Source organism: Gopherus flavomarginatus, chromosome 10 (assembly GCF_025201925.1).
Source record: "Gopherus flavomarginatus isolate rGopFla2 chromosome 10, rGopFla2.mat.asm, whole genome shotgun sequence".
NCBI classification, from domain to species: domain Eukaryota; kingdom Metazoa; phylum Chordata; order Testudines; family Testudinidae; genus Gopherus; species Gopherus flavomarginatus.
Window position 1 is genome coordinate 37,824,883 of NC_066626.1, and position 18,393 is coordinate 37,843,275.

An 18,393-nucleotide genomic window follows, 5' to 3' on the forward strand; every position below is an offset into this window, starting at 1 on the left:
ATGCAATATAATTTTGTTTGTTTTTTTCCAAATATGAAAGCCACTAAAGTCAGCAGCAAATCTGAAGGCGAAAAAAAAAAAAACGATTTGAGTTAACCAAGTGCAAACTGTAGACTTCTTTGTAGTCCCTACAAATATAATCAGAATAGACATATGGGGAATTCACAGCCTAAAATGGTATCCATAATCGCCAATTGCAATCCTTTTAACTCTTCCCTCTTGTAAATGAAACCTTAAACTGAGCTAGTTTTTAAATGTGCTTTTAATCTGACACTTCAATTAAACATTCATGATAGCACTAAATTATTAACACATTTTTCTCATTTTGCCATCATACTCTGGTGTAGTTAAGGCTATAGATAACATCCTGCACATTTGGTCTGTCATAAGCAGCTTTTATAGTAAATTCCAAACTATATTCTGATTGCTACTCTGGAATTTAATTTCAACATGTATATATTACTTACCATGAATGATAAAAATGAGAAAGTGCCACAAAGAAGAAAAGTAGCAATTTTTTTTGAAGAGACTGTATCTGGGGCATTTCTGAACTAGATAATATAATTACCTTTATTGTAAAATAAAAGTATCACTTTACAATAAAAAAGGAAATAGCATAACCAAATATTTTGCACTTTTAATGTCTGTTGAACTTAACTCAATATTCAACAATTTTGGAAATTTTGTGGCACAGTTACACTGAAGTCTATAACAATAGTCACACTCATAGATCATTTATCTCACTCTCCTGTGCCAGACATCAAAGCACGGCACAGCATGCAGTCGTACATACTTTTGTCCATTAAAAGAACACTCTAGGCATCCATAGACTGTCTCTCTTTTAGAATTTCCCATTCCACAAAGGGCACAAGGACCTTTTGGGATGTTGTTATTAAGTAAATTAACCCGGATATGAGACCCTTCTCTGAGATAGCTTGAAAAGATATCAGTCATGCTTGCAGCTTTTTCATAATAGTCTGTAAAAATGTCCTCCAAGTAAGCATCTGAATTAGCAATGATATCCATTACCCTTTTATCTGAAAAAGAATGCACACAAAATAGCAATGATTTGTCATCACACTATGAACACACCAGGACACATCATACTGTTAATCCACTGACAGAAATAAGTACTGAATTATGAAGCCATATTAGAGAAACCATTTTATGGTTGTAACTAGGTTTTCCACTGAAACCCTAATTTTGACACTTTTACTTCAAAGGTGGGACAGAAATTTCTTACAGATATCTTCTGCCAGAGGACAATGTTGTTACTGTTGAAATAACAACCCTACATCTCATGAACATTTTGAGCATTTGAAAAGTTGGTGATAATTCACATTTGAAATGTTTCTCTAACTTTTTTCGGGGGAGGGGGAAAAGGAGGGCAGGAGAAAGAAATGGACATCATAAACTCCAAATATAGTTTAATTCTGGAGTCCTTACCTTCAGGAGGGCCAGCACCTGATTAGTTTTGGAAAATTTGGTGAGTATATTTCTGAGCTGTTTATGGAATTCAGGACACTATTTACAATGATATGTGGGCTTATTGATAAGCTCTGCAGGAGCAGAAACCTCTCATCAGACCCCAGTAGCCTTTGTATTTTTATAAATATTCCAGCATGCAAAAAAAGTGTGTGTGTACATCTGCAGGATTTAGAATCTCTTTAGGAATCGGACTGCAATCACTCTATCCTCCCAAGAGTGGTCAGTCAGCACACTCCAGTAGACCAGGGATCATTTTCTTCCACTTCCAACATGAGCATACATGCCTCAGATCTTGAATACTCTAAACACCCTAACAAGACATGTTTGAGATAACTCTTGTACCTGATACAGGCCAGAAACATGAATGCAGATTATATTATAGTACAACAAAAAAAGACCATTACCACATTCTCAAATCTAAATTTGTCATCAGTATCTAAAAAGAAGTGAAGTAATTTCCATTATGAATGGGAGCTGCAGGTACACAGCATCTTTGGAAATCAAGCCATTTTTATTTAGATGTATAAATAAGATTTTTTGAACTTAAATTTTAGGCACCTAAGGTTGAAAGTATTGGCCTATACTCTTTGAATACATATACCCAACATGGGACTCTCCATTTTATAACCAATGGAGTTGTTACACCAAAAAGCAGTGTATAAGCAATGAAGAAACACAGAGTACTGAAATCTGAACTTAGTGTTTCCAGACTGATGTTTATACTTTTTGAAATATGAGTTTAACATGCTAATTTCCTGACTTTCATACTGTGAGCCAGATCTTCAGCCTCTCTTAAATCCCCTTTGCACCAACGTGGGGCAAACAGGACTGAAAGCTTTCTTAAGACAACAGGAAAGGACTCCCCTAGAGTAGGTAAATTCTATGTTATCATAAGGAGGGCACAGCTATTCCTGGCTCCCTATGCAGAGGTGATGTTCCAGGCCAAGAGTATGAAGCACTCCAAACAACTTGACCAGCAGAGTGATTCCTTGGAGACTGTTATCCACTGGTGCAGGTTAGAGCAGCACTGAGGCTACTTAAACTTGCACTACAGGTTGGTTTGGCTTCCAGCAGCCCCCAGGATCAGGGAGGGTCAGTAGTGCAAGTAGAAATCATTTCTTGCCGGTATGCTGCCCTCATGGGAGGAACACAAAGCGGAGTGGCACGTGATCTCCCCACATGACTACTCCCCTCCCCACCCTGGGGCCCTGCGCTCTCCCCATCCCTTCCCCATGAGCCACATCCATCCCACATTAGTGGGGGGAGGGGCTCTGTCCTCTTCCTGCTGCACTGGAGACTTCTGCTGTACAACCCCAAGCAGGAGACTCAGGAGACACAGCTGCGCAGAAGGGCTGGGAGCCAGGCTGGGCATGGTACAGCCGCATCAGATAAGCTGCTGATGTGGGGTCGCCCAGCAGCCCCACGTTCTGCTCCTTTCGCCGCTGCGGTTCCCAGGAGATCAGGGCTCTCCAAAACCACAGCTGTGAAAGCAGAAGAATAACGTGGGGCCACCGGCCCCACACCAGCAGCTTCTCCGGCGCGACTACTGTACTACCCGCAGCCTGACCCCCAGCCCTTCCATTTAGCTACTTCTACTGAGTCCTCCTGCTTGGGGTCTGTACAGCAGCCCTGCCAGAGAACAGGGTGGGAAGTACAGCAGCCCTGCCAGAGGAGCTGCTGGCGCCCCACGTTCTACTCCATTCTCCACTGCAGTTCCCAGGAACTGAGCAGAATGTGGGGCCGCTGGTCAGCCTCAAGCTGGCAGCTTCTCTGATGTGGTTGCTGTACCACTCCCAGCCCCGCCCCCTGACCACGGGCAGGGCTCCTGTACAGACCCTAGGCAATGCAGCTGCGTGGAAGGGTGGGGGGGCGAGCTCCCCTTCTGTCTTTCCGGTATGCCGTACCAGCTATGAATATCTTAAGTCAGTGGTCCCCAACCTTTTTTGTCTGATGGGCGCCGTACGACGAGCCACCGAGGACCGTGGCCAGGGGTTGAGCATTCGCCGAAATGCCGCCAAGAAGCGGCAATGTCAATAGGCGTTGCCGCTGAAATGCCACCGAGAAGCAGCGTCATCCAGAGGCATCACCACCAAAATGCTGCCGAAAATCAGCGGCATTTCGGTGGCGATGCCTCTGGATGACGCTGCTTCTTGGCGGCATTTTGGCGGATGCTTGTCCGCCAGACAGTACGTGGGCACATATAGATGCTCCAGCAGGCACCATGGCAGGGACCACTCTCTTAAGTGGTATGGCATATCAGACTGTACCACCGTACCTGCACCACTGAGGAGGGGTAAAAGTGGAGTAAAGGCTTTTACACAAAGGGCACCATTAGAAGCAGATGTTTACTGCACCACCACATTTATCTTTATTCTTGTATTTGTGGTTTTTCCCATTCTTAGAATAAGAAATACCGAAAATGGGGCCTTATCCTTCATTCACTGAAGTAAGTAGCAAAATTCCACTTGACTTCAGTGGTCCAGGATCAGGCTCATATTACAGTAAATTTAACTACCAGGGATGGCAAATATCCAATTTTTAATTGTACCCAACACACAACATTGTTAAAATGTTTTCATGTTATTTGAAGATAAGAAAGAAAATCTATAAGTAGATACAGGCCAATTCCCTGTTAATTGAAGATTATGCCTTACTAAGTATTTTAAATGAATAAATATATAACATTTACAACCTCAACTTTATCTTATCTTTATGTATCATCCTTCGATATCGACTATGCAATACTTTCTAAATTGTAAAAATATAGAACAAATTTACATACTCAGATGTTGTAGTTGTACAATTAGTATTTATGATCACCAATATCATTCATTTTAAGAAAACAATTAGAAGTTTTCATGATAAACAAAATAATATATTCACATTACTTAAAAATATAATTATTTAAAACCAGACTCTCTCCATTAATATCTTAAAATCTTTACAATTATTTTGAATAGATCTGATCATAGCCAAAACAGCTATTATCTTGGTGCAAATTTTAAAGTGAAATTCTATCTTGATTAGATGCTTTGAACTTCTGACCTTTCCTACTAAGTCAAAGAAAAAAAACCCTGCACTTAATCCATTTGATTAATGTATTTGGACATAAATATCAAACATCATACTTCGGTGGAACAGATTCCTCCTTAATTTGTTCAGTGAAAATGATCCAGATTGCTCTTTTTCAAATCCTCCTTTTGAAACTGGAGTGACACAGAACTCTGTATTAAAGGAAAAAGTAGAACCTTCGGAACCATGAAATTCAAAAGCTACACAATTTCAAAACACAGCTTAGTACAAAATGTTTTCTGTTATATAACATGTATTATAAAGCTAAGAGAATGCTTAAAACTAAATACAGCTTTCCTATTAGTCATTCTACTGGTCTTTAATTCCTAGGAAAGATGGTGTAAAACAGCATGCACACAGTGTTAGCACAAAAAATGAGATGAAGCAAGAGAGAGAACAAGACGAGATTAAGTAGTAACTACTTCATTTATTAATTTAGATGGTTTATAGTGACCTTTACATTAGGCATTTCCTTACGGTTTCCTGGCCAGGTTAAATGTCTAAGGCAGTCAGCATTCCATTAACAGACTGCCTCACGTTTGGAGTAAAAGCAGAGTCACACACCCATTTGAAACCAAAAACGGAAAATCTGCAATTGTGTATGGTTTTCTGTGATTCCCAACCATGTTATTCACCACATGATCACCTGTAAAACTTTTAAATTAAAAATAAATAAAATTCTTAATTTTTTTAGCCTCTAAAATTATAAATAAAAGGTTTTGAAACAAATTGATGCCATATTGTCTTAATTAATTTACAAAGAACTGTAAAGAGATATACTCTCCTTCAGAGGAAAAGATGAGCCAGTGAAGGAGAAATATTGCTCAGGAACAGGTTTGCAGAGTTGGAAAATGATGAAGGGGCACAGCAGGTGGTCGCTGAAGGTGAGAGGGCAAGGAGGAAGAGAAGAGCAGCTAGTCCTATAGGAAGACGGAAAGAGTCAATGGAGACAACAACAAGTATGAACCCCAGGAGGATACAGGATGGGTTGCAGAGGATTGCAAGGGACAATAGAAATCGAGAGGACTTGCAGCCAATGGGAGCAGGGAATAGACTGGAAAATCACATTGTCACCAGGAAAAGGCAGGTCTACGTGATTGGGGACTCCTTACTGAGAAGGATAGACAGGCCTGTAACTAGAGCTGATTCGGAGAACAGAAAGGTGTGCTGTCTGCCAGGTGCTAAGGTACAGGATGTGGACCGGAGGCTGAAAAAGATCCTAACGGGAGTGGGAAAGAATCCGCTGATTGTCTTTCATGTGGGAACGAACGATACGGCTAGATTCTCGCTGGAACATATCAAGGGAGACTATGCCAGGCTAGGGAAGATGCTTAAGGAAATCGAGCCTCAGGTGATCTTCAGTGGGATTCTGTCTGTTCCTAGAGAAGGTCAACAAAGGTGTGACAAGATTATGGCGATCAACAAATGGCTCAGGCAGTGGTGCTATAAAGGAGGGCTTTGGGATGTACGGCCATTGGGAAGCATTCATAGACAGAGGACTGTTCTCTCGGGATGGACTTCACCTGAGTAAGGAGGGAAATAGACTTCTAGGATGGAGGCTGGCACAACTGATTAAAAGAGCTTTAAACTAGGAATTTTGGGGAGATGGTTGGGAAATGTCCAGGTAATCTCCATGCTGGAATTTAAAGAAAACAAAGTAAGAGAAGATACAACCGTGGGCAGAAGAATGGACATGAGGAGGAAGGGCAGTGCAGATGCCAGTCTAATAGGTGATACTGGTGGTAGAAGCTCTGTGCCTAACCAGGTAAAGAATGTCAATGAAGCCAAACAGCAAAAATTAAGATGTCTGTACACTAATGCGAGGAGCCTAGGTAACAAAATGGAGGAACTAGAGCTACTGGTGCAGGAAGTGAAACCAGATATTATAGGGATAACAGAAACATGGTGGAATAGTAGTCATGACTGGAGTACAGGTATTGAAGGCTATGTGCTGTTTAGGAAAGACAGAAATAAATGCAAAATGTGGTGGAGTAGCATTGTATGATGAGGTTAACTGTAAAGAAATAAGAAGTGATGCAATAGATAAGACAGAAAGTATGTCTGGGCAAAAATCACATTGGGAAAGAAAGCTACTAGAGCCTCCCCTGAGATAGTGCTTGGGGTATGCTACAGACCACCGGATTCTGATTTGGATAAGGATAGAGACCTCTTTAATGTTTTTAATGAAGTAAACTCTAATGGGAATTGTGTGATTATGGGAGACTTTAACTTCCCAGAAATAGACTGGAGGACAAGTGCTAGTAGTAATAATAGGGCTCAGATTTTTCTGGATGTGATAGCTGATGGATTTCTTCACCAAGTAGTTGAAGAACCAACAAGAGGGGATGCCATTTTGGATTTGGTCTTGGTGAGTAGTGAGGACCTCATAGAAGAAATTGTTGTAGGGGAAAACCTTGGTTCAAGTGATCATGAGGTAATTCAGTTCAAACCAAATGGAAGGATAAACAAAAATAGATCTGGGACTAGGGTTTTTTTTTTTATTTAAAAAGGGCTAACTTTAAAGAATTAAGGAAATTAGTTAGGGAAGTGGATTGGACTGAAGAACTCGTGGATCTAAAGGCGGAGGAGGCCTGGAATTACTTCAAGTCAAAGCTGCAGAAACTATCAGAAGCCTGCATCCCAAGAAAGGGGGAAAAAATCATAGGCAGGAGTTGTAGACCAAGTTGGATGAGCAAGCATCTCAGAGAGGTGATTAAGAAAAAGCAGAAAGCCTACAAAGAATGGAAGGTAGGAGGGATTAGCAAAGAAAGCTACCTTATTGAGGTCAGAACATTTAAGGATAAAGTGAGGAAGGCCAAAAGCCATGTAGAGTTGGAACTTGCAAAGGGAATTATAACCAATAGTAAAAGGTTCTATAGCCATATAAATAAGAAGAAAAAAAAGAAAGAAGAAGTAGGACCGCTAAACACTGAGGATGGAATGGAGGTTAAGGATAATCTAGGCACGGCCCAATATCTAAACAAATACTTTGCCTCAGTCTTTAATGAGGTGCTTAGGGATAACGGTAGGATGACAGATGGGAATGAGGATATGGAGGTAGATATTACCACATCCGAGGTAGAAGCCAAACTCGAACAGCTTAATGGGACAAAATTGGAGGGCCCAGATAATCTTCATCCAAGAATATTAAAGGAACTGGCACATGAAATTGCAAGCCTATTAGCAAGAATTTTTAATGAATCAGTAAACTCAGGGGTTGTACCGTAAGACTGGAGAATAGCTAACATAGTTCTTATTTTTAAGAAAGGGGAAAAAAGCGATCCAAGTAACTATAGGCCTGTTAGTTTGACATCTGTAGTATGTAAGGTCTTGGAAAAAATTTTGAAGGAGAAAGTAGTTAAGGACATTGAGGTCAATAGTAATTGGGACAAAATACAACATGGTTTTACAAAAGGTAGATAGTGCCAAACCAAACTGATCTCCTTCTTTGAGAAGGTAACAGAATTTTTAGACAAAGGAAACTCAGTGGATCTAATTTACCTTGATTTTAGTAAGGCATTTGATATGGTTCCACAGGGGGAATTATTAGTTAAATTGGAAAAGATGGGGATCAATATGAAAACTGAAAGGTGGATAAGGAACTGGTTAAAGGGGAGACTACAACGGGTAGTACTGAAAGGTGAACTGTCAGGCTGGAAGGAGGTTACTTGTGGAGATCCTCAGGGATCAGTTTTGGGACCAATCTTATTTAACTTTTTTATTACTGACCTTGGCACAAAAAGTGGGATTGTGCTAATAAAGTTTGCAGATGACATAAAGCTGGGAGGTGTTGCTAACACAGAGAAGGACCGGGATATCATACAGGAAGATCTGGATGACCTTGTAAACTGGAGTAGTAGTAATAGGATGAAATTTAATAGTGAAAAGTGCAAGGTCATGCATTTAGGGATTAAACAACAAGAATTTTAGTTATAATTTGGGGACACATCGGTTGGAAGTAACAGAGGAGGAGAAGGACCTCGGAGTATTGGCTGATCATAGGATGACTATGAGCCGCCAATGTGATATGGCTGTTAAAGCTAATGCAGTTTTAGGATGCATCAGGTGAGGTATTTCCAGCAAAGATAACGAGGTGTTAGTACCATTATACAAGGCACTGGTGAGGCCTCATCCGGAATACTGTGTGCAGTTCTGGTCTCCCATGTTTAAGAAGGATGAATTCAAACTGGAACAGGTACAGAGAAGGGCTACTAGGATGATCTGAGGAATGGAAAATCTATCTTATGAAAGGAGACTCAAAGAGCTTGGCTTGTTTAGTCTAACCAAAAGAAGGCTGAGGGGGGATATGATTGTTCTTTATAAATATATCAGAGGGATAAATATTAGAGAGGGAGAGGAATTATTTAAGCTTAGTACCAATGTGGACACAAGAACAAATGGATATAAACTGGACACTAGGAAGTTTAGACTTGAAATTAGAAGAAGGTTTCTAACCATTAGAGGAGTGAAGTTCTGGAACAGCCTTCCAAGAGGAGTAATGAGGGCAAAAGACATATCTGGCTTTAAGACTAAGCTTTATAAGTTTATGGAGAGGATGGTATGACGGGATAGCCTAATTTTGGCAATTCATTTGGCAATTGATATTTGATTATCAGCACGTAAGTATGTCCAGTGGTCTGTGATGGGACGGGATCTGAGTTACTACAGAGAATTCTTTCCTGGGTGCTGACTGGTGAGTCTTCTCCACATGCTCAGGGTTTAGCTGATAGCCATATTTGGGGTCGGGAAGGAATTTTCCTCCAGGGGCAGACTGGCAGAGGCCCTAGAGGTTTTTCACCTTCCTCTGCAGCATGGGGCATGGGTCACTTGCTGGAGGATTCTCTGCAGCTTGAGTTCTTCAAACCACGATTTGAGGACTTCAATAACTGAGACATAGGCTAAGGGTTTGCTACAGGAGTAGATGGGTGAGATTGTGTGCCCTGCATTGTGCAGGAGGTCAGACCAGATGATCATAGTGGTCCCTTCTGACCTTAAAGTCTATGAGTCTATATTAGCAATTATAACAACAACACAAAAAATTACTTACCAAAATTACCATCCAAGTGAATATAAAGTTCAAATACACTAAATGCAATAGTTGTGTGAGCTGGAAAAACAATAGCTTTGTCTCGTCCCTTGTGATTTTGGTCCTCAATAATATGAAACTATGATTTAAAAAAGGAAAATTTAATTGTATTGAGGAAAAATATTTACAGAAAATGTTTTGAACAGAAATGAAAATTAAGAGTAATAGTTTTAAAATATAGTGTGAAAAGACTCTTTTGAGGTTGAAGATCAAACTCCACCTCCAAAGAAATTTTCTCAGTTCTCATCAGTATATTAATGTCATCCTTTCTTTTCTGTACTTCAGTAATGTTTGATAGAGAGAAAGTATCAACTGGCCACAGAAAATTAGGCAGTATATCCGATACATAAATTAGTGATAAGCATAACTCAAAGGACTTGTAGGATTATGCAAACCTAATCATCAAAACTTTCTGAGATCCCTTCTCTCTGTGTACCACTGAAAATATCATAGCTTTATCCTTCCAGCACCAGACTCCCAACAAGCCTTAGCTTTCTGACTTCCTGAAACCTGGTCCAATCATCATATCTCCTACTTTGACAAGTCAGTCACAGTTTCTATTTGAGGAGAAGCTAAGAGTCCAATCCAAAGCCCACTGAAGTTAATGGAAAGAGTCCCACAGACTTCACTGGATTTTGGATAAGGATCTAAGAGACCTGCTTCTGTGCTCCCAATAGCAGCTCCTTTTTGGAGGAGTCAGAGTGGGCCTCTCTCATGTTGGGATGAAATAGCAATGACAGGGCCAATATCTTGTGTTGCCATTCATCAAATATTATATGATCTGGGACTATATGCCATAAAGCGCATAAAATCTTATTTCAACACACACATACACACCACATCCCATTTCACCTTTGATTTATCTCAAGTGTTTTCTGTATCTTCACCCTGACCTATGTCTTTGTTCATTTTGTTTTTCACTTCTCATCTCTTTTCTTCTCTGTGTATTTTTTCTAGTCTTGCTTTCTATTTTCCATCTTGTTTTTCTTTTCACACCTCTTCTTTTCCCTGTTCTCCCTTTCTGGAATCAGGAGGAAATTTTGATCATATTTTTCACCAAGGCTATGATTTTCTTTGTATGGGAGTGAAGAAGGGTGCAGTTGGTGCCAGCTGAGAGTGAGTAGGTAAGACTGACATCAAAATGTCTTCAAATCAAATTTAAAGAAGTACAGATGCCCCCCTATAACTATAAATAACACTGTATTCACTTCCATTCGCTATTAATAAATGGTAAATTGCATAACTGGGGGAATTAAAGTAGAACTAGCTAATTCCTTCTTTCTCCATTCTTTTTAAGTGATCTGTCCCCTTCTGCCTCATGCAGAATCTGGCTTGCAACCAAGTTTTCTAACTGTAGAATCTGTATTTATATAAAATAACCAATGTAAGATGCTCCCCTATATAAAATACCACAAAAGCTTTATATACATGAATAGTTTTTCATGTATTTAAAAAAAAATAAGGCCCTGTGTGAGCAAAACAACAGTACTTGTTGCTCATAAGACTGGTGATTTTAAAATATGAAAAAGTGTACCAGTCTGACAACCAAGTTCTCCTAATAATGTTTTTAATTATAGTTGATTAAAATAAAAACTTCAGTATGGAGAGCTTCACACACATAGCGTAATTATGGTATATGGTCTATTCCAATATTAAAATAATAGAGTTTTGCCATTGACATCAGTGGAACCAAAATTTTACCCCAATATCCTATACTAGCATAGTTTTCTCTAGATCTGAAAAGCAGACAGAGGGTCAGAGTCTAATTTAATTTACATCAGTACAATTCCATTGACTTACATTGGAATTGCTCTGGATTTACACCAGTGTAAACACAATTAAAACCTGGTCACAGGTCCTTACAATAAGAATACGCGTCCCTGCTATCCATTTTATTAGTTAAAGAAATCTATTAAATATATTTACCCTCATTGTTTCCCCACGCATACCAGCATGCACAGATAATGAGCATTGCCGTGTTGTTCTAATACTTTCCATGACCACACACAGAACCGCTTTCCTACTTTCTCTTGATTGTCGGACTAGGCAGTGATCAAAGTTAATTTTTCTAAAATTAAAAGAGAAAAAAAATCCACAGATAATTAGCAAATTAAACAGCAGCTAATAAACCTAGACATTTTTAAAATCAGCAGACTTGGCTAACTTGCATCCAAGAGTTTAAAAGAGTTGGCTGAAGAGCTATCAGGACCATTAAAATTGATTTTCAGTTAGTCCTGGAAGATAGGGAAGTTCCAAAGGACTGGAAAAAAGCTAATGTGACAATATTTTAAAAAGGTAAACAGGAAGACCTGGGTTATTATAGATGGACTGACCTGGGTATTTATAGGCCTGTCAGTCTGACAATGATTCTGGGCACTAAAAGGAACAGCTGATATGGCACTTGATTAAAAAAGGATTAAAAAAGGAGAGTAATATAATTAGTGCCAATTAACAAGGATTTATGGAAAACACATCTTGTCAAATTAACTGGATATCTTTTTTGAGATTACAAGTTTGGCTGATAAGGTAATAGCATTGCTGTAATATACTTTGACTTCTGTAAAGCAATTGACTTGATACCAGAGAGACTAGTACCTGCTGAAAGTGGGGGGGAGGGCACAATTTAAAGGTTCACACCCCAAACATCTTGAGTCATGGCCCCCCAGGCATGCCCCTCCTCTTACCATCAGCAGCTCCTCCCTGCAGCTCCCAGCTGTTTACTGCTGCCTCTCCACCCATTGCAGCAGATCCCAGCTTGCATGCTCCAGCAGCTGCTGTGCAGGGAGGGGACCCAGCCACACCATGTGACCAAGCAGGGCCACCAAACCCTGGCAAAAATCTAGAAGGGGAGGCATAGAACTCCACATGCCCTCCCCAAACGTCACCTCTGCTTAGTACCATGGACATTTTGTTCAGAAAACTAAAACAAATCAAATTCATAACAACATACATTAAATGGATTAAAACTGGTTCAGTGATAAGTCTCAACATATAATTGTAAACAGGGTCATCATCAAGCAAGTGTGTTTCTAGTGAGGTTCCTGGTCCTGTGCTATTTAACATTTTTATCAATGACTTGGAAGAAAACATAAAATCATTACTGATAAATATTTGCAGAGGACAGAAGAGATTGGGGGAAATGGTAAACACTGAATAGGATAGGTCACTGACAGAAAGTGATCTGCATCACATGGTAAGCTAGATGCAAGCAAACAATAGGCCTTTAAATACAGCCAAACATAAAGTCATACATCTATGAATAAAGAATGTGGGGCCATACTTGCAGGACCAGGGACTTCATTCTGGGAAACAGTGACTCTGAAAAAGATTTGGGGGTCAAGGTGGATAATCAGCTGAACATGAACTCCCGGCAGTGTGACACTGTGGCCAAAAGGGCTAATGTGAACCGCAGAAGAATAAAAGGGGACTCTTGAATATGAGTGCAGAGTTTATATTACTGCTGTATTTGGCATTTGTGCAACCACTGTTGGAATACTGTGTCCCGTTCTGCATCTACACTTCAAGAAGGATGTTGAAAAATTAGAGAGGGTTAAGAGAAGAGCCACTGTGAGCAAGTCATCCATAAGGACTTACATGGGGGAACAGAAATTTGCAAGAGGACTCTTCAATCTAACAGACAAAGACAGCAAATATCTGGAAGCTGAAGAGATACAAATTAAGGCTCAAAACAAAGCACTTAAAAAAAACAGTGGGGGTAATTAACCATTAGAACCACTTACACCAAGGGATATGGTGAATTCTATATCACTGGAAACTTTGAAATTAAGATTGGATGTTTTTCTAAAAATATATGCTCTAGTTCAAACAGGATATAATTCATGAAAGTCTTCTGGCCTGTATTATGCAGGAAGTCAGTGTACATGATCACCAATGGTCCCTTCTGGCCTTATAAATCTATTTAATATATTCATAAGTGATCTGGAAAAGGTGGTGAACTGTGAGGTAGTAAAATTTGCAGATGATAACAAAATTACTCAAGATAGTTAAATGCAAAGCTGACTGCAAAACATTACAAAGGGATCTCACTGAACTGGGTGACTGAACAACAAAATGGCAGATTAAATTCAGTGTTGATAAGTGCAAAGCAATGGATACATAAAAGTGATTGGGTCTAAATTACCTGTTACCATTCAAGAAAGTGATTTTAGAGTCATCATGGATAGTTCTCTAAACACATCCTTTCAATGTGCAGCAGCAGTCAAAAAAAGCTAACAGAATGATAGGAACCATTGGAAAAAGAAAAGATAAGACAGAAAATATCATGATGCTACTATATAAATCCAATGTATGCCCATGCCTTCAGTACTACATGCAGTTCTGGTCACCATCAAATAGCATTTGAAAAGGTACAGAGAAGAGCAACAAAAATGCTTAGGGGTATGGAAGAGTTTTCATATCAGGAGAGATTAAAAAAAGACAGACTGTTCAGCTTGGAAAAGAGACAGCTAAGTGGAGGAATATGATAGAGGTCTATAAAATCATGAACGTTATGGAAAAAAGTGAATAGGGAAATGTTATTTACCCCTTCACATAACACAAGAACAAGGGGTCACCCAATAAAATTAATAGGCAGCAGGTTTAAAACAAACAAAAGGAAGTACTTCTTCACACAACACACAGTCAACCTGTGAAACTCAATGTTGTGAAGGTCAAAAGTATAACTGGATTCAAAAAATAATTAGGTAAGTTCATGGAGGACAGGCTCATCTATGGTTATTAACCAAGATATTCAGGGACACAACCCCATGTTCTGAGAATCCCTAAACCTCTGGCTGCCAGTAGCTGGGACTGGACGACAGGGGAGGGATCAGTCGATAATTACCCTGTTCTGTTCATTACCTCTGAAGCATCTGGCACTGGCCACTGTCGGAAGACAGAATACTGGGCTGGATGGATCACTGGTCTGACCAGTATTGCCATTCTTATGTTCTTATTAAATGATCATACAGCAAATCTTATTAGTTGATTTACAGTTCTCAAACCCTAACTAAAAAAAAAAAAACTAATCACACAGGATTTCAATGTAATCTCACATAATCTAACCATCGAATCACTAGGACCAAGTATATAAAAAATACAGTACTGACCTAGTAGTAAGTTCTTTAAGTAATGTTGGTACTTCAACCTCATGTTTGGTCACTATACCAAATGAAGCTTTTACTGCAACAGAATCTGATCCAGCAATATTGACCCCAACATCACTCATTATCTGATTTCCTCGTCTACCATAGAGTGAAACATCTGATTTGTCTTCATAATTCAACAGCTGATAGGATGAAACACCTGAGGAAAAGAGGATACTTGCTGTATTTTGGAGGGGAAAAAAGTCTCATGCCCATATACAGAAAATAAAATAGAAGTCCATTAGGTTAGAAACAGAATAATACCTAAATACACAGACATTAATGGCTAAGAATTATAGTAGTGATTCAAACCAAGTCTGGCATAGTGCAAAACTGTTACTAATTTTACAGGACCAAACAAACTAAAGAATGGGGGTATCACTCTGAAAATATCAAACACAAACTTTATTCTTTTGGGGTGAAATTCAGAGCAGCAGAAGGGTCTCAGACAAAAATCATACTTATTGGAATTCTTATAAAGTTCCCTTTCATCTATAGATATCAGAGCTCTTTACACAGGTGAGTAAGTGTTATCCCCAATTTATTAGTGGAGAAACTGAAGCACAAATGAAGTGACCTGTCCCAGTTCACATAGTATGTCAATGGCAAATCCAGGAACAGAATTTAAACTCTTAACACCCAGTCTAATGCCCTATACTAGACCACATTGCCATTCTCATGATATTAGGAGTGGCTGTGGTGGTACATTGGGCCTTTGGTTGGTACAAGGGTGGTTTATGCCCTCTGATTTTTTTATTTTTAAAAACACAGTCCTCATTGCTGAAGAGTCCCATATAAAAATCATTTTAATAAGTGCTGAGTTTCTAGTTATATTTATAGTGGCAATTTAGCTGAATTTGTTTTTCATTTCTGTAATACATGTGTGACACACGAGTACTAGTAGCATACCTCGCTTAATTTCCTGGCCCCCATCACCTAAAAGGAGTCAGTTAGAAAAGGTTAATACACCTGTCACATGATACGATGCAGCATCCATTGATTTCATTGTTTACTTTTATAACTTCTTCTGGAGAAGTAGCAAAACACATAGTAAGTCGTCTGACTTTCTTGAAATTTTGCATGTACGCAGATCTTGGTATGAACTAAAGAATCCATTTTTGTTTGAACTCTATTCTAACTTAATAAGCATTTTTAGTTAATATTTTCCTTGTGACTCACAATATATTTCTGTTCTACTTGCGGAAAAAATTAGAAGATACTGGTTGACAATATAGCACGACTGAAGTCTTTTATTAACAAAGGAAGTTACAGACTTTTCCTAAAGTGAATTTTAAAGCTTTTGAGTGCCACTCCTGTTGTGATTTTATTTTTAATAAGTGTTTCATATATTTCTCTCACAATGCTAAGTGGCTTGTCATATTTTCAGGTACCTTTGTCATTCAAAAGTAGAAATTCAGTTACAAATTAAAGCACATTGTCTTCACGAGATGTAACCCCTACTGAAAGGACACTGTCAAGGTGTTTTGTTTGTTTGACCTTTTTAAAACTAGATTTTACAAGAAATCTTTTGCAACTTTTACTTACATAAGTAATCTTATTGAATTTCTCATAGGTGCAAGGCTAGAAGAATTTGACCCTATTTGTGTGTCAAGCCTCTGCGTAGTCTTGAAATAGAAATTTTTTTCTTCAGTGGATTTTTCTGCTTTCAAGTGCACTCACTGCATTAAAGAATCATTGGGCCAGAGCGAGAAGGAATGACTTAGTAGCACGGTGGTTAGGGCACCCATCTGGGTCAGGAGACCCAGGGTCCAGTCCCCATGCTCCAATGATCCTTTCATTATTTATACACAGTTGAACAGCTTCAACTGAAGAGAGTGAGAGATCGAGCCCCAGGGTTCAGCAGTTAGAGGGCTCTCCTGACACAAGGGAGAGTCTCTGTTCAAATCTTCTCTCCCCATCAGGCACCAGGAGGAACTGAGTCTGGATCTCCTCCATGCCAAATGAGTGCTCTAACCAGGGAGCTAAAGTTATCAGGTGGGCACCACCTCTTTCTGTGTGGAGTGAGGTAATTACCTAACTCCCCCTTACAAGAAACAGCTTAGGTGTTAAGCCACCTGACGCTAGGAGAGGGGGTTCTCAGTTGTGGAACACACATAGAGATAGACACTTCCCTGCAGCCCGGAATTAGCCATCTGTCTTAAAAACAGCTTAAATTACACAGCTCGTCAGTCTTTCCTACTGGCTAACTTAGGCAGCTCCCCATCTAGTGGATCACATTCTTAAAGTGCCTATCTTGTGACATTCTTGTATAGAGAGTTTAGGCACCTAACCCAGGCTATGTAGATCCCAGGTAGTTCCAATTTTCTAAGTACCTATAAGCTAGACATTGTGACATTCAGCATCACACCACTTTTGTGGATCTGGACCTATAGTTTAAATTTTGAACCTCCTACTTAAGACAGAGTCTCCTTAAGATTTATTCAAATTATACATATCTAGAGGTAGTTTCACTACTGAAATATTTCACTAAATTATAAAAACAAATTACTATGGCCCAATTCTTCAATCAGATCTGCATGGGCAGACCCTTGTGCTTGAACAGACCCCCATTTAGCTGATACAAGAGTTCAGTCACATGAATCAGGACTGGAGCCATTATTTCTATTCAACAGTGACGCTTCATGGAGATGCGCCTTGAAAACGTATATATAGTACAATGGAACTTTAAATAACTGGTAAATAATATAGGCTAACGTATTTACCAAGAATCTTTTACAATAATACTTTTTAAATACACATGGATGAATTATACTTGCTATTTATTAATACACAAAAATAATCAAGATTTGTCAATAAAATGGATTCCTGAAAATTATTTCAGAATTTTAGCCAGTTAGTAAACATATTTGTGCAGTTTTTTAAATAGAAGTTTGACTATTTTTATAATTTATTTTTTCATTTCCCATTAATTCCATGACTAACGAAGATAATTATCATATTGCATATACTAATGAAATGCAACACCAGGTCTATGTTTACTGCAAAACCTTAATATTTCAGGCCTCAAAGAAGAACAGAAAAACTTACCAGTTGAAATTTCTTTCTCTCCGTGAAGAATGTCTTTTAGGGTGAAAGGTGTCGAAGCAAATTTAGATTTTTTTGAAAGAAAACATTTTCTCTTCTTAATAACAAGACTCAGAGGTTGGTATTTGTCAGCTTCACTGAGGCTAGGAACAGGGACTAATCTCCCACTGTCACCAACCTGCTTAACAAAGTTTTTGGTAGCAGCAGCAAACATAGTATGGCATTAATAGTAATAAAAAACCTTGTATCAACTGCAGCTTCCAACTCTCATACCCACACGGCAAAACTTAAAGTCTAGCTGCTTTGTTTAAAACCTAGTTACATTTTACTTGGAGAAGAGAATCAGTAAGGTCATCATCAACCAGCTTCTACAGCGTATTGTTTTCCAACTTCCTTCTGTTGTGCCATCTAATCCAGTGCAATAAATAATAAATTAACTGTGTAAACTGATATAGAGATGATTGCTCAATCTTTAGTAGTATAATGTCATTATTTGAAAATACATAAGATGATTGCTTTAGAATCAAAAGATTACTAAATTTTGCAGTCATCTTTTTT

At 38.9% G+C, this 18,393-nt stretch overlaps 1 protein-coding gene across 1 annotated transcript; it reads right to left on the reverse strand.

The window, feature by feature from the left end:
* Window positions 1-175: 175 nt before the first annotated feature.
* On the reverse strand, window positions 176-18,049 carry PJVK (pejvakin). Its single transcript, XM_050916840.1, has 6 exons — window positions 17,839-18,049; window positions 14,755-14,950; window positions 11,573-11,714; window positions 9,608-9,725; window positions 4,617-4,712; window positions 176-1,037 (listed from the first exon to the last, which is right to left on the reverse strand). Exons 1-6 carry the CDS (start codon window positions 18,047-18,049, stop codon window positions 736-738), a joined length of 1,065 nt encoding a protein of 354 aa, XP_050772797.1. The 3' UTR covers window positions 176-735.
* Window positions 18,050-18,393: the final 344 nt, after the last annotated feature.